The sequence below is a fragment of the Somniosus microcephalus genome, chromosome 32, assembly GCF_052327205.1.
Source record: "Somniosus microcephalus isolate GS21.2 chromosome 32, FLI_Smic_1.0, whole genome shotgun sequence".
NCBI classification, from domain to species: domain Eukaryota; kingdom Metazoa; phylum Chordata; class Chondrichthyes; order Squaliformes; family Somniosidae; genus Somniosus; species Somniosus microcephalus.
In genome coordinates, this window is record NC_141018.1 from 17210316 (window position 1) to 17227840 (window position 17525).

The 17525-nt window shown below is 45.6% G+C and overlaps 1 protein-coding gene across 7 annotated transcripts in view; it reads left to right on the plus strand.

The window, feature by feature from the left end:
• Window positions 1–17525, plus strand: part of sin3aa (SIN3 transcription regulator family member Aa) — a 170023-nt gene that overhangs the window by 82813 nt on the left and 69685 nt on the right. For all 7 annotated transcript variants that reach the window (XM_085972155.1, XM_085972159.1, XM_085972157.1 and 4 more), the window contains 2 exons: window positions 3640–3857; window positions 11524–11703. In XM_085972155.1, the coding sequence (XP_085828281.1) occupies window positions 3672–3857; window positions 11524–11703 (366 nt within the window). In that variant the 5' untranslated portion in view covers window positions 3640–3671. The remainder of the gene's footprint in view (window positions 1–3639; window positions 3858–11523; window positions 11704–17525) is intronic.

Consider the following 17525-nt stretch of genomic DNA (forward strand, 5'->3'; position numbering starts at 1 on the left):
TTAACCGATTTCTAAAAAAGTTCCATATATGATTCATGCTGCTGTCAGATTGAGGGATGGGGGAAGTTCTCGTCTATTATGTGGCGAGTGTTGCTGCTCAATTGACACATCTATAAAATGCCCTGCTATTATTAAGTAGCCTCTGAATCCCTGTTCCCCACTATGAAGCATGTTAGCTATGCTGATCACAGTACTCTCTCTGAGAGGACAGGACTGTGCAGTTGGTTGACATTTTAAGAGCCACGACGATCGCCCTCGGTCGATTGTCTGTTGGTGTGTGGGACAAGACCTCTTCTCCGTTTGTTTCTTCCTGAAGTGAGTGCAACTGTCAAAAGTTTGAATACATGTTAAGACTGGGACCTGAACTTCTGTCCCTGTAAAATTGCCAACACTTCTAGTAAGGAGCTACAGCTGCTCTGTGTCGGTTCCGTCTTCATCTGACATCAGATTTTAATGTCGCTTCAGTGCAGACTTTTTACACATGTTCTGCTGTGTATTCTAACTCGCCTCAAAAGACATGACTTTACTTCAGAGAGGCACAGTTTTGTAAATACAGTGAAACCTGTGCAAATGACACTCCCTAAAAACAGACACTTGCAAAAAACGGACACTGAGAGACCCAAATAACTTGCATGGTGTAATATACAAGAGGGGCTCTGAAACCAAGGACACTCTCAAATTACAAACTATGGTCAGCCATGCACCAAGCCCTGTTGCAACTTAAAACGCAGGACACAGCAAAGCTGCTATATCTGGAACGTTCACCGAGCCGGGATCAGCTTGCTTCCTTTCTTGCCCCCAAATTCTGGTGCGGTCTGTGTATGCCGGTCAGCGCGAGGCGGCAGCGGGCTTTGTGAAAGAAACAGATTTTGTGGAATGGGGAGCTCTTTACCCAGAATGCACAGCAGCAGAGAAACTGCTCTATCTCTGGGATTGAATGCCTGCATGGCTCTCTCCCAGGGATAGAGTGGTTTCTCTGCCGCTATGGATGCTGGGTAAAGAACGCTACATTCTACTGAAATTCCTTACTGTACGTACAATGGCCATTTTGAAAAGAAGGACATCTGCAAAGAAAAAAGGGTAGCTGATGCCAGTCCCTAAGCTGCTGCTAATTTACAGGTTTCACTGTGTGTATATATAAAAATAATACGTGCCCACTTCCTGTGCCATGTTTACTTCCAGTAACACTTTCGTCCACGCATGTTGTTGAGAATGCCCCTGTTGTATTAACAGTATCCTGTGACTGACTCATGAGAGTTGATGCTAGTTCCTCTAAAAAGTTGAACCCTATATACATATGGGATGAAATTCTTCCTGTCTAGTTTTAGCAAAGGATCTTCTGTTTTGTTCTCAGACCAAATTTTTCACTAGTTATCAACAGGAGAAATTTCACTCCTGTAGTGTTTTGAAATTTGGGAGCCTTGCATGAATACAAAAGGAGCTTAGCTTGTACATTCAGACAGCTTTCATTTAAGCTGATGCATCTGATGCAGGAAAAATAACATTTGAGTGGAGTGCGACCCCTTCCTTCCTGTCTGTGTCTCCTGTAGAGGGAAAGTGACAGGCAGGCATTGCACTGCGTTACTGTCATTAAATAAAGCAGCATGTTCTAGAGAGTCGTGCTTTATTTGCATGTAGTTTTTAAAAAAACGTTGTTTGAGAAGGCAAAGGTGTGACAGAAATTGAAAGTTCACGTTGGTGAACGTTCAATAAAGCTGCACGGCAGATCCCAGTTGGAGTGCCAGTGTGTGAGGAGTTGGAGTCTCTGAGAGGAACCTTTAATTAGTGTCAGCAGGGTGCAATCCATAAATTACCTTGGCGTTTAATCACTTGCACTTGTGCAGCGCTTTGCTTTTTATAAAAATAGATCATTTTTTTCCCTTACTGGTTCATTGATGTTCAGAATGGGCACAGAGGGGAAGAAGCGGAATCTCGGTATCTTCCTGTAAAATGCAGACGAGCAAGCGATGCCTTGCAATGAGTTACCCAATGGGAACACACAGACAACTGTTTCTCTTCTGCTTCCTGATAGAAGTGTATAAATGGTAGCTCTTCACAGCACCACTAAAAGAGAAAAGTGAGAGCCTGCATTTAAACAGCACCTTATCACGTCCTCAGAAACGTAACAAAGCAATTCACATAGAATGATTTATATTGGGCAGTTACTGTTATGTAAATGGACTGGTAACAGCAGAGAGAAATTGAGGGTAATACTGGGATTCCCCTTTATGCGCCACCCCCCCTGCGCTGCCCTCTCAATCAGTCTGGGTTGGGTTGATCTTCCAGCCGGGAGGTTTTAAAAAGATAATGTTCTAACCACTGTGCAGGTTGTGTTTCTAGGATTTGTGAAAGATGACACTACTTGTGACTCAACCCCCTCATAAATTGATATTGTTGTCGACGGCTGAGTCAGAGGAGGCTTTTTGTCTTGCAAAGTGCTAAAAGTACTTTGAATCTTTTTTCCCAGTAATATGAACATAATCTGCTTTTGTTTGGCCCTCTATTTGCCACAATACTTCTGCAGCTGTTCCTCTATTCGACCACTGCTTTGATGCACTTGTTGCCCCAAGCAAAATCTTTATTCTCTCCCATCCTGGTCGATCCCCTGATACGGCCCCTATCCTTGCTCCCAGAAATCCAAGGGGCGTAGACCTGAACGGGTCTGGGCACTGATTTAGCCATCCATCACCAGATCTGGCTGGACCACACCAAGCTCCATCGGGCCTCGCTGTCCCTCTGCCAAAGCCATCCACTGGTCAAGGCTCATCCTAGAGAGCAAAGAAAACCCCAGATTATTTTCTCCACCATCTCTTTAAACCCTTCATGTGTCAGCCGTGGCTCAGTGGGTAGCACTCTCTCACCTCTGATTCAGAAGGTTGTGGGTTCAAGTCCCACTCCAGAGACTTGAGCACAAAAATCTAGGCTGACAAACCCAGTGCAGCACTGAGAGAGCGCTACACTGTCAGAGGTGCCGTCTTTCGAATGAGACGTTAAACCGAGGCCCCGTCTGCCTTCTCAGGTGGACGTAAAAGACCCCATGGCACTATATCGAAGAAGAGCAGGGGAGTTATCCCTAGTGACCTGGGCAATATTTATCCCTCAATCAACATCACTAAAACAAATTATCTAGTCAATATCACATTGCTGTTTGTGGGAGCTTGCTGTGCGCAAATTGGCTGCCGCGTTTCCTACATTACAACAGTGACTACACTTCAAAAGTACTTCATTGCTGTAAAGCGCTTTGGGATGTCCTGAGGTCGTGAAAGGCGCTACATAAATGCAAGTCTTTTCTTGCTCCACCTTTACCTCCAACAAATACGAGGAGCTCATGGACGTCTTTATCACTAAGATGGAGACCGTCTGTTCAGTTGCCGCCGCTGCTTCCCCCTTTCTATGACGCCATACCTTTCTCTAGCTTTTAAGACACTCTTTAACACGCTTCCCACCCCCCCCCCCCCCCCCAATCTCTTTCTATAGCTCGGCATTCATCTTTTCCCGGATTACACCTCAGTGAAGCACCTTGGGACGTTTCTCTACGTTAAAGATGCTATCTAAATCCACGGTGTTGTAAAGTATTTTAATGAATTGAATAAGCATTTATATTGTGCCTATTTAATGGTCCAAATGCTTGCTCTTCAGGTTTATAGGGCTCCCTCGAGTATGAACACATAATGAAGCGCCGACTGGATGAGCAGGAAACGGTTTATGCGTCTCAGCAGCGTCGGATTGCAAGCAGCGCTGAAACTTTTTCACACCAGCATCGAGTGCTAGCCCCAGCACCCCCTGTCTACGAGGCTGTATCGGAGAACATGCAGCCCACTGCCGGCATTCAGTACTCGGTCACACCAGGATACCAGGTACTTTATTATCTGTCCCTTGTGTTGGTCTTCAGAAATGGGATGCGAACCAGTGTACAGACTTTCAACAAACCATTGACACTGGAGCCAAAATTCACTACTGGCCTATCCCAAGCATGTTTTAGCACAGGATACGTCTCCTGTAGTTTACTGCTAAAATGAAGTAACGTGCTTTCGTTTTATATTCTGGTTTTACTGAAATTAAAAGTTCCCTCCAAGCACAATACTGTCTAATGTCCAATTCTCAGCACTAAATAATATATAATTTTACGTACAATTTAAAAACCAGTCTGAAAGTAGATATTTTACCCTTGCTAAGAGCAGTGATTCCTTACTCTGGAGAGACTGTTGGCTTTTTGTTATTACCTATTGCTTTGGTACAAATTCGGCTTATTTGAAAATCAAACATTCTATGGCCCTGAATTTGTGGTCAGCAGCAAAGCGGCGGCAATCGCCACTGACCTCGAAGAAAGCTGCCCACAAAGATCTCAGGATCTCTGGAAAAAAACTTAAGTTTTCTCTACGTTAAGTTATTGTAGCGCTGTCAAAAGGGGATCCTTAGCGTAGAGCAACAGTGATGTTATCAAGCTATCTAAGCAGCCAATCACATTGAAGAGCTCTCACAGACAGCAAACCAGGAAATAAAAAGCACTGATTCAATTCACTTTTTAAAAATTTTACAGAGCGAAATAAAGATTGGAACATATAGATGGAGTTAAGGTAGAAGCTGAAATATCATAAAAAAACTTAAAATTATATTTTTAAATTATTTAAAAAATCTTGTCATTTTCCACAAATAGAAAATTAGTTTTTCTGGGCCAGAACGGTTGTTCAGCAGTCAGTACACCGTTAAAACCCCAGTCACATCTCTTCTAACAAGGCTTAACTTTTAATGGGGTGTTTAACAGCGTAATTAGATCGGAAAAGCTTAAGTTTTCGTCAGTTCAACTGATTTCACTGATTGCCGGCTATGGGGAGTTCCACAGCGCAGCCCATTCACTTACACACCTATCTCTACCTCCCTCTCTCTATCACGGCATCATTACCCCTTTGAAACCGACCGCAACTTCAGGATTCCCGCGTATAGCTGCGCACGCGCTAAATCCTGAAGTTCCGGTCAGTTTCAAAGGGGTAATGATGCCGAATGCTGACAGTTCGTCATCATTACCACTGCAAACTCCGGGCCATTCAATGAGTTTATGTTGGTTTTTTTTTTGCATTCACCAATGTTTTTAACAACTGGGTCCCTGCTCGACAATTTAATAATCAACGTGTTTTTAAAAAAAAAAAAAAAAAAAAAAAAAATTTTTTTAACTTCTGTTGAACTGAAATTTGAAATTGTGGTGCGGCAAGCAGTGATGGAGCACGGTCTGGTGTTTAAATACTATTAATCTCTCCGCAGCTCTGTGGTGATCTCAGTAAGTGTGCGAGGAAATCTACTTTTGACTCTTATTTTTCGTATATATGTAAATTAGCGTTGGGAGCTGATGGAGACATCATTGGGCGTATTAAGTGGGAGTTCTTTGGCGTTTCCATTGAAGTTTTTCTCCATTTAAGAGACTGTTTAACTGATCACAGAATCACAGAAACCCCACAGTGCAGATAGAGGCCATTTCGGCCCATCGAGCCTGCACCGACACATATCCCACCCGATCCCCGTAACCCCTACACCAACACATATCCCACCCTATCCCTGTAACCCCACGTATTTAATCCCCCTAACACTAAGGGTCAATTTATCATAGCCAATCAACCTAACCCGCACACCTTTGGACCTTGATCTGGCCCATGTGCTGTATAATGAGTCAGGGGATCTGATTGAAGCAGGCACATTTTAAATTCAAAAAGTTTGAATGACAGCCTTTATTACGCAAGCACTAGAGTCATATTTTCTTATTTTCATCCTCATTTCAGTGTCAGCTGTGGTTCAGTTGGTCGCGCACTCGCCTCTGAGTCAGAAGGTTGTGGGTTCAATTCCCCACTCCAGGAACTTGAGCACATAAAGCTAGGCCGACACTCCCAGTGCAGTGCTGAGGGAGTGCTGCACTGTCGGAGGTGCCGTCTTTCGGATGAGACGTTAAACCGAGGCCCCCGCCTGCTCTCTCAGGTGGACGTAAAAGATCCCACGGCACTATTTCGAAGAAGAGCAGGGGAGTTATCCCCGGTGTCCTGGCCAATATTTATCCCTCAACCAACATCTGGTCATTATCACATTGCTGTTTGTGGGAGCTTGCTGTGCGCAAATTGGCTGCCGCGTTTCCCACATTACAACAGTGACTACACTTCAAAAATATTTCATTGCCTGTAAAGCGCCTTTGGACATAAGGTGGTCGTGAAAGCCGCTATATAAATGCAAGTCTTTCTTTTCTTATTGACGATAGTTCAAGCGGCAATAGTTGTGCTCCATAGACAACAGTAAATTGAACTGTCCCACGGCAGGAAGATTATAGTGTGTAGCTTCGATTATGCTCTTTTGCAAACGGTACCATTTTGTGAATTATCATTGAATACTTGGCACTAATGGGTGGTGAGTTATCAGTTATGTGCTCCACTTTGCCATCACCTTCCACACATCATGCCTTAGCCTTGAGAGTGGGCAGACTACCTCTGCCCAGACATGTCAAAGCCTTTTTTCTCACCAGTTCCTAGAAGGAAATCAGTAGTGGAAGGGGGAGAGTAGCCTGCTGAATTGAAAACTAGTAATGCGTGTTTCCTCGATGGAGAAGGGTTGCACCTCTCGAGACAGCACCAGCAACTCGACATTGCAGGTATAGTCCTGTATTCACGGCACAGCACCTGGGCGCTCCACCAGGGCACCTCAGCAATCCACTCATTTAAAGGATGTGTGCAAATGGCAGCAGCTGTGTATGGTCTCGGCAACATTACATTACATACTACCTGCAAAAATGGCACAATAAAGAACGACAAATTGAAATACTTGGTCAAAATCATACTGGAGCAATATTTCTCCATTAGCGAATTGGAGACGGGGTGCTGTTTCCTCCATGCCCCTTACAGCTAGTGCCTAAAGGCTCTGACTCTGGAGTTGGTTGAAGATTCTATAATCACATCACCGTGGCATCTGAACTCTTGTCATCCCACTAATGACACTTGGCACTCAGTGTACAATATGCACTGTCAACAGCAGCACAGCCGGAAGGCGGTGTCCCGTGTTGAAAGGATCAATCGTTAGGCTGGCCAAGTGTATGGTGTACCAAAACATTTTACTGTGGATGGGGTAGGATGCATTCAAATCAAACATTGTGCCTCCTCATGTGGGTGTCTCACTACTTAGACTGAGTAATTCCTTGGCTGATATGTTACTTTCAGTTTTTGAAACATAAAGCTAGGGAACCAAGAAGTGTTTTGTTTTGATCAGGGTTTCTCTCCAGTATGGGTAAAAATAGGCAATTGGGAGAAGTTTGTATCACAGCCCATTTTAATCATTCATTCAGAAAACTGATCTAAATAGGAAATGACTCAAGAAACCCGTTCAATGTTAATGCCCCGAGGGTGGAGGGAGCATCTGATGAGCAGAACCTCGGGGGCAGCGAATGCACGGAGCCTTTCCTCACCCACCTGTCCCTCAGCATGCCTAGGGATGGAGGAGTAAGGCGGGGCAAGTAAAGCAGTGCCTGCGTATCCAGTTTTCTGCCTGCCAAGGAATTTTATTGTAAGGATGCGCTAAATTTTCTTTGATATTTAATTTGGCCAAGTAGCATACTGCTTTGACTTCCTTGCCTAGATTTTGACAGCAGAATGTAGTAGATGCATGGCAGGCACAGCACTCATCAAGAATTGTACGGCAGCTGCCTTACCACTGGTGAGATTCCATGTACACATACTTCCTTAACATGCATTTTATTGAACTTGAAATCACCCCTTGCTTAGCAGTCTGCCACTCCTGATCCCTGGCGTGTGTGTGTGATTTATGCTAAGGGAATTGGGGTTTCCTTAGCCTCTTTGAACCGTTACCCAAGACTCTTCAGTGTGAATGTAAGACCAGCGTTCTTTCTCTCTCTCTCGTGTTCGCTCTCTCTCGTGTTCTCTCTCTCTCGTGTTCTCTCTCTCTCGTGTTCTCTCTCTCTCGTGTTCTCTCTCTCTCTCTCGTGTTCTCTCTCTCGTGTTCTCTCTCTCGTGTTCTCTCTCTCTCTCGTGTTCTCTCTCTCTCTCGTGTTCTCTCTCTCTCTCGTGTTCTCTCTCTCTCTCGTGTTCTCTCTCGCTCGTGTTCTCTCTCTCTCGTGTTCTCTCTCTCGTTTTAAATGAAATTATTCTGTAATTCTGCCTTTCCTTGTGATGTGATATGGCACGAGACTCCAGCCAAAGGTTCACTTTAAACATAGACTTGCAGTGTATTCTTTCACTATTCTAGTGTTGCCTATGAAGTGTGCCATAAAGCAGTAATTTCACTTTTAACACTCCCTATAAAAAACACTTTTATAATTGAGTTTCTGGAGGTTGAATCTGTATCAGGAGAAATGTTCCCTTTGAATAAACTTGCAGCTTATCGGGCCTATGTCGTACCAGTCAAAGGGGATGCAGAATGCATGAAACGAGCCGAAGTACATATGTGTGCTCTGGCACCACAGCCCACCTGAAGGTGAATTCAGGTACTAAAACTTTGAAAGTGCTTGCCTTGCCCATGGGTAGGATCTTCTTCTCCCCCACATTTCAACCTAGAAGAAAATGTAACCGCTCAGTGGAGCGTGATGACTTCCTGACTTCAGTTGGGTAGGGTGGAAAGAGAGTGGTAAGTAGAGGCCAGACGCGTTATTCTGGGGGCTGGGATAATCACACGCCGAGTCATGCTGGGCTTCTCTCCCGCATCTTTCAGTAGCTGACTCATAATATTGGTCCGTGAGCAGGATTGCTTTCTGGTTCTTTCATGTGGAAAACAGCAGGTGATGGTGGAATGCCCGAGAGTATATGAAAAATGGAATCGCTGGTAGTCGTCATCTTATTAACAACAACGTTGTGCATTTATATAGCGCCTTTAAAATAGTAAAACGTCCACAGGAGCGTTACCAAACATAATTTGACACTGAGCCACATAATGAGATATTGGGGCAAAGAGGCAGGTTTTAAGGAGCGTCTTGAGGAGGATAGAGAGGCGGAGAGATTTGGGGAGGGAATTCCAGAGCTTAGGGCCTAGGTGGCTGAAGGCACGGCCACCAAAACTGTTAAAATCGGGGGTGCAGAGGCCAGAATTGGAGGAACGCAGCTATCTTGGGGGGGTTGTAGGAAATGTTCCCCCTGATTCTTTTGGGTGCGCGGCCCCTTTAAGCTGCTGTGCGGCCCTATCACAGTTTTGCGCAGGCGTGAAATAAGACCAGCGTGCCTCTCTCTCTGCGTGGGACCGGCAGAGAGCTGCATGGGCACGCAGCTTAGAGGGAACGTTGGTTGTAGGGCTGGAGGAGGCTTCAGGGAGGGGCGAGGCCATGGAGGGATTTGAGAATTTACAATCGGTGTTGCTTAACCGAGAGCCAGTGTAGGTCAGTTAGCACAGGTGTGATGGGTGAACGGGACTTGGTGCGAGTTAGGATACGGGCAGCAGAGTTTTGGATGAGCTTAAGGTTATGGAGGGTGGAAAATGGGAGGCCGGCCAGGAGTGCGTTGGAATAGTCAAGTCTAGGGGTAACAAAGGCATGGGTGAAGGTTTCAGCAGCGGATGAGCTGAGGCAGTAGTGGAGTTGGGCAATGTTACGAAGGTGGAAATAGGCGGTCTTAGTAATGGCGCGGATATGTGGTCGGAAGCTCTTCTCGGGGTCAAATAGGACATCAAGGTTGCGAACAGTCTGGTTCAGCCTCAGACAGTTGCCAGGGAGAGGGATGGAGTCGGTGGTTCGGGAATGGAGTTTGTGGCAGGGACCGAACACCAATGTTCCCTCTAATTTTTTTTTTTGGGTGCGCGGCCCCTCTAACGGGCTGCGTGGCTCATTCAAATTTCCGCACATGTGCGATTTTTCCTATTGTAAAGCCAGCAAGGGGCCTGCGCGGGACCTCTAGACCGCTGCGCAGCTTAATGGGAACATAGAAACATAGAAGATAGGAGCAGGAGTAGGCCATTCGGCCCCTCGAGCCTGCTCCGCCATTCAATGAGATCATGGCTGATCATCCAAATTCAGTACCCTGTCCCTGCTTTCTCCCCATATCCCTTGATCCCTTTGGCCTTAAGAAATATATCCAACTCCTTCTTGAATATATTTAATGAATTGGCCTCTACTGCCTTCTGTGGTAGAGAATTCCACAGGTTCACCACTCTCTGGGTGAAGAAATTCCTCCTCATCTCAGTCCTAAATGGCTTACCCCTTATCTTTAGACTGTGACCCCTGGTTCTGGACTCCCTGGCCATCGGGAACATCCTTCCTGCATCTAGTCTGTCTAGTCCTGTTAGAATTTTGTAAGTTTTGATGAGATCCCTTCTCATTCTTCTAAACTTCTAAACATTGCCGAATACCCCGTTGTTTTAAGCAGAAACGTTGATCTTTCCCCCCCCTCCCCAAACCGAGAAATATAAAAGAAGAAAACTGGCAAAAGTTGTAAAAGTAAGCAAATAACTAGTGGCAGTGCTCACATTAAGCGAGAGTCTGTGTTGTCTTATCAAGGTGATGTAAAACACAATGTATTCTTCTAAAGCATAGGTGTATGTTCCTTTAAGCCAACGAGGTCTAATTGATAAGTGAACACTGGGTCAATTCATTGAAAAGTCAGTTACTATTCAGCCTGCCGATCACTACACTGACTTTGTTTTTTGGACAGGCCAATTAAAAGCCTGAAGCCTTGTGCCTCCATTATCTTGTATTCCTGGAGAGTTTGATCAAAGTTTTCAAGATAATTAAGGGAACTGATAGGGTAGATAGAGAGAAACTATTTCTGTTAGTTGGGGAGTCTAGGACTAGTCTAAAAATTAGATCCAGACCTTTCAGGAGTGAAGTTAGGTAACGCACCTACAAGCAAAGGTTGGTAGAAGTTTGGAACTCTCTTCCGAAAACAGCAGTTGATGCTAGATCAATTGTTCATTTTAAGTCTGAGGTTGATAGATTTCTGTTAACCAAAGGTATTAAGGGATATGGGGCAAAGGTGGGTACATGGAGTTTGGTCGTAGATCAGCCATGATCTCATTGAATGGCGGAACAGGAGCTAAACGGCCTACTCCTGTTCCTATGTTCTTCTGGTCCTCCTCCTCCTCCGTTTCAGGTTTTTCTATACATAGCAAATGTTATTTTAAGTTGCGACACAGAAATTGGCGTCTGATGTGTGGTATACAGGAAATGTTATAATATACCAGCAGACCTCCTGAGGTGTTGCTCAGGGCGAGTTGGAGGAGACTCTGTTTTATAATAATACCGGTGTTATCAGTCTGTTGTGGGAAGTTGTTACAGGAAGTAATATAGAGAAAGAATCTCTTTCCTGTTCGCACCCCCCTGACTTTAATTGAAGAGCTTATCTATCTGTCTGCTGGATGAGCAGCGCAATGGTTCTTAACTAAAAGATGGTATCAGTAGGCTGGGGTTATGAGGGGTGGGGGGTCTGCACTCAAATATTCATAAATCCCCCTTTCAATGCAGCAGACGGGCAGGATGACGTTTTCTCGGTCAAGTAATATAAAGGGCTAGTAATCAACCTGTGGTTTCGGTGTGTCAGTTACCGTCTTTTTCTGCTGCAGGTTTCAGCCATGCCTCAGAGCTCTGGCAGTCACAGCCATACTCCAGCTGTACATAGCGGCCACCATCACACCGCGTCAGTTCAGCCTCACGGACAGCAGGTGGTACCCCCGAGCCATGCCCATCCTCCAGGAGCACCAGCCACACCGGTCCAAGGACAGCAGCAGTTCCAGAGGCTAAAGGTGAGCTCCCTCTCGTCAACAATGTTCCCTGTAAGCTGCACTTTGTCCTGCCCTGCCTGTTTCTTTTACTGTCCGGTCCCTTTAAATTTCTGTGCATGCAATGGAAAACTTTAACTTGCAATGGAAAAGCCGGTGAGCGGCCTGCGTGGGACCTTTTCCCATTACTACCCGGTCGCGCTTAGAGAGAACATTGATTATCACTATAGCAGAGCTGTGATTAAAAAAAAAAATCTGATTTCACAGTTTACGGCGAATTAAAAAAAAATCTTTATTTTGATATTTACCGTCCAAAATTTGAAATAAGATAAATTCCATTTTCTCGTGTAATTTGCAGCTATAGATGTATCCCTCAAAGTCAAGACCACCGATTTTTTTTCTCTGCCTAACCTAATTGCATTCATCTTAATTTGGACTTACTTGAGGTGAAGAGAATCATTTGTGTCTGCATGTCACAGGCTGAAAGGTCAAAGACACGGTAATGAGTTTTTAATCCACTTCGGCAAGACTGCTAGTGTTGGAAATTACAGATTTATTCCGCCTTCATAATAAGGCCCTCATATATATGAAGAATATGGTTAATGTGTATGACAAGGAAGTAACATAATGAGTTGGTAACTAAAGGCCACAAATTGCAGATCATCACTTAAAGAACAAATGTAAGAAGTCACACAACACCAGGTTATAGTCCAACAGCTTTATTTGAAATCACAAGCTTTCGGAGCGCTGCTCCTTCAGGTGAAGTGGAGAAATGCATAAAGACACAGCTTATATAGTCAGAGAATCATGTCAGATGTTTACAGGTAACCTTTCCAACTGCCATTTATCACATAACCTGGTGTTGTGTGACTTCTTACATTTGTCCACCCCAGTCCAACTCCGGCATCTCCACACCATGGCTACTATCGACACCACAAACTGCCGGCTCAAAGTGGAGAGGATCTCCAAGAAGATCGCGCATATCGACACAGACATCAAGTTTCTACAGAGATGCAAGAAAGCAGACAAGATCCCGAAAGGACTACAGATCACTAACCCACTCAAGTCGACCTACAACGCAGACTACGCTGAGAGACTCTGCCGTCGTACCTCTCGCACACTCCTCAACCATCTCGTACACCAGCTCTACAGCAGACGCCGCAACCTCGAAACCGAGATGGAGTCCATGTTCTCAGCCTGTGCTCAGGACGCAGCAGACCAGCTACGAGACACCGCCAAACAAACAAGGCAACGGAACTACGCCACCTACATGCACACCAAGAACAGGAAGCTTGAGAAACTTGGCATCACCAGCAGCAGCAACCAAGCCTCCCCCGGTACCACGGTTGAAACCACAGGGAAATACATCGTCAACCTGTCCGACCACACCCTTCAACCAGACGAAATTGAAGTTCTCAGCCGAGGGCTCAATTTCTGCCCCACCACCAAAATGGACCCCATTGGTCTTGCGGCAGACACAGAGGAATTCATCAGGAGAATGAGGCTCCGGGAATTCTTCCACAAATCCCAAGATGTCAGCAGCGAACCCAATGAGACAATCAATGATCCGGAACAGCAGACAGAGGGATCCGCAGTGCAGCAACCGAAGAAGAAAGAGTCAAATTGGACCCCTCCGGAGGGTCGCTGCCCTAAGCTTGACATGTATGCTCAAGCTGTCAGGAGATGCATCAACGCCAGATTCATCAGCCGCACTCACAAGACAGTCCAGAATGTCACCCGAGCACAACGCAACGCCATCCACGCTCTCAAGACCAACCGCAACATCGTCATCAAACCAGCAGACAAAGGAGGTGCCATCATCATACAGAACAGAACGGACTATTGCAAAGAAGTATACCGACAACTGGACAACCAGGAACACTACAGACAGTTACCCGCAGATCCGACCAAAGAACACACCCGCCAACTCAACAGACTGATCAAAACCTTCGATCCAGACCTTCAAAGCATCCTACATGCTCTCATCCCACGTACTCCCCGCGTGGGAGACTTCTACTGCCTCCCAAAGATACACAAAGCCAACACACCTGGACGTCCTATCGCATCAGGCAGCGGAACCCTGTGTGAGAACCTCTCTGGATATGTCGAGGGCATCCTGAAACCCATCGTACAGGGAACCCCCAGCTTCTGTCGCGACACTACAGACTTCTTACAGAAGCTCAGCACCCACGGACCAGTTGAACCAGGAACACTCCTCGCCGTGATGGACGTCTCGGCACTCTACACCAGTATCCCCCACGATGACAGCCTCAGTACTCAACACCAACAACAGCCAATCTCCAGACGCCATCCTACAACTCATCCGCTTCATCCTTGACCACAATGTCTTCACCTTCGACAACCAGTTCTTTACCCAAACACACGGAACAGCCATGGGGACCAAATTCGCACCCCAATACGCAAACATCTTCATGCACAAGTTCGAGCAAGACTTCTTCGCTGCACAGGATCTCCAACCAACGCTATACACCAGATACATCGACGACATTTTCTTCCTATGGACCCACGGCGAAGAATCACTGAAAAGACTACACGATAACATCAACAAGTTCCATCCCACCATCAAACTCACCATGGACTACTCCTCAGAATCAGTCTCATTCCTGGACACACGAATCTCCATCAAAGACGGACACCTCAGCACTTCACTCTACCGCAAGCCCACGGACAACCTCACGATGCTTCACTTCTCCAGCTTCCACCCTAACCACGTTAAAGAAGCCATCCCCTATGGACAAGCCCTGCGAATACACAGGATCTGCTCAGACGAGGAGGAACGCGATGGACACCTACAGACACTGAAAGACACCCTTGTAAGAACGGGATATGACGCTCGACTCGTCGATCGACAGTTCCGACGGGCCACAGCGAAAAATCGCATAGACCTCCTCAGAAGACAAACACGGGACACAACCAACAGAGTACCCTTCGTTGTCCAGTACTTCCCCGGAGCGGAGAAACTACGCCATGTTCTTCGCAGCCTTCAACATGTCATCGATGACGACGAACACCTCGCTAAGGCCATCCCCACGCCTCCACTACTCGCTTTCAAACAGCCGCCTAACCTCAAACAGACCATCGTTCGCAGCAAATTACCCAGCTTTCAGGAGAACAGCGACCACGACACCACACAACCCTGCCACAGCAACCTCTGCAAGACATGCCAGATCATCAACACAGATACCATCATCACACGTGAGGACACCACCCACCAGGTACATGGTACATACTCATGTGACTCGGCCAACGTTGTCTACCTCATACGTTGCAGGAAAGGATGCCCCGGAGCATGGTACATCGGCGAGACCATGCAGACACTGCGACAACGGATGAACGGACACCGCGCAACAATCACCAGGCAGGAGTGTTCCCTCCCAGTCGGGGAACACTTCAGCAGTCAAGGACATTCAGCCTCCGATCTTCGGGTAAGCATTCTCCAAGGTGGCCTTCGAGACAAATGACAACGCAAAATCGTCGAGCAGAAACTGATAGCCAAGTTCCGCACTCATGAGGACGGCCTCAACCGAGATCTTGGGTTCATGTCACGCTACATGTAACCCCACCTGATGCAGGGTCATCCAGACTCGAGTCGACATTGGCTTGTTCTCTCTACACAGATGCGGCCGGACCTGCTGTGATTTCCAGCCAAAAAAAATGTTTTTTTCTGTTTTTTTGTTTTTCATACAGACCCCAGCATCTGCAATATTTGACCCCTTGTGACCCCACCTCATTGTTCTTTGATGTAATGTTTCCCTGACTGACCTGTTTGGACACCATTCACACCTTTGACTGCTGTGATTATCTCTCTGCCGAGGTGTGATAAATGGCAGTTGGAAAGGTTACCTGTAAACATCTGACATGATTCTCTGACTATATAAGCTGTGTCTTTATGCATTTCTCCACTTCACCTGAAGAAGGAGCAGCGCTCCGAAAGCTTGTGATTTCAAATAAAGCTGTTGGACTATAACCTGGTGTTGTGTGACTTCTTACATTTGTCCACCCCAGTCCAACTCCGGCATCTCCACACCATGGCTATTAAAGAACAAAGAAAGAGATTAGGAGATTTATTTTTACAGAGAGGGCTAGCACATGGAATTCGCTACAAGAAACAGTGATGAATATTTTTTTTAAATAGTGTAAAAGGGTGTGGGGAAAGGGCAGGAGAAAGGGTTGAAATGGATAGCTCTTTAAGAGTGGGCACAATTGGGCCGAATGGCCTCCTTCTGTGGTATAATATTTAATCAAAGGGTTCAGATGACACCATAAACCATAGGAGTGAAGATAAAGCAATTTACAAACATCATCTGAAACTCTAAAGTATGTAATAATACGGTGATTATTGTAGGTGCAGATTTATTCTATTTCTGGCAAATTTTTATTCTGCCATTAGTTGCTGTCATAATGGTTGAACCAGTAATTTAAACTGTAGAACAGTTGGGTTTTATGTCATTGCACGGTGCATGTTCTTTTCATATAATAATATTGTTGCGCTATCTCTACAACATTACACCCTTGATATAAGGTTTTGAATGATCAGAATATCTGTGACACCAGATCTTTGTAAGACTCTTGAGTTCTGTGGTTATGTCCATGCTATGTTAATGTTATACTGTGCCAGGACTTGTAGTCAATGTTCCCGTTGAGCTGCGTGGCCGCACAGCGGTCTGGAGGTCCCGCGCAGGCCGCTCGCTGGCTTTTAAATGGGAGAAACCGCGCATACGCGATCATTTGAACGGGCCGCTCACCCCCAAAAAATTAGTGGGAACGTTGCTTGTGATACTCTTTTTACAATGAAAAAGGAAATAAATGGAGGGGCTCATCTTACATTTCCATATTTCCATCTTGCATTTCCATATTTCCATCTTACATTTCCATATTGATTTGGTCCGTGCAGTGGTAGTCCATCTTTCTGGTGCGTACGTGCTGCAGAATCTGTTTACTTCTGAGTTCTTATCCCCCACGTTGTTGTCTTAGTTTTTAAGTTGACACAAAGGCCCTGAATTTCCGATTGGAGGCTTCCTGCGGGCGGATGCCTCCGATCGGAAAAAAATCTGCCAATCTACCTGCCGGCCCCGTAGATCCCGAGGCTTCCGATCCTGGGCCTCTCCTGTTGGAAATGCGCAGGCAGTTCGCAGGCGCCCCTGGGATCACATGGGCCAGGCCAACCAATCAAAGAAGGGAATCCCCCTTCATACCTTTGACAGTTCCGTACGGACAGAACTGTCAAAAGTATGAATGGGGATTGACATGAATCAGTCATTCACGAAAGAAAGACTTATGAAATAATACTGAGCAGCCTGCGGGTGGTGCTGTCCAGGGAGGGTATAAATACTCGGGCACGGGCCCAGCTTGCGCAGGACATTCTTAACAGGAACTAGTGAAGGACACAACTAGACCTCCATGTTGTAAAACAGTTGATTAAAGCTTTGTTTAACGCTTAGACCAAGTGCCTAGTAGTTTTCTTAGGTCAGGGATCACATTTAAAAACACACTAAAACATTAAATCATTTTTTTAAATTACCTAATTAAAATTCCATTTAATTAAATATTTTTAATTTTTTTAAAAAAAATTGAAAATAAACAGCTTTTTGAAGAGTATTTTTAATTTATAAATGAGTTATCAAATTAAATTTTTCTATTTTTCAACACTCTTAAGCTGGTAAAAGAAGGCCGTGCCCGGCTTTTACCAGGCGTAGGAATTCTATGGCCTTTCAGCGGGCGGAAGTTGTGCAAAAGCGCAACTCTCCACCCACAGAGGCCCGTTTCCCGGGCAGGCGGATGATCGGTCAAGAGAATTCTTGACAGATCGCAAGTGCCGGGTTTTC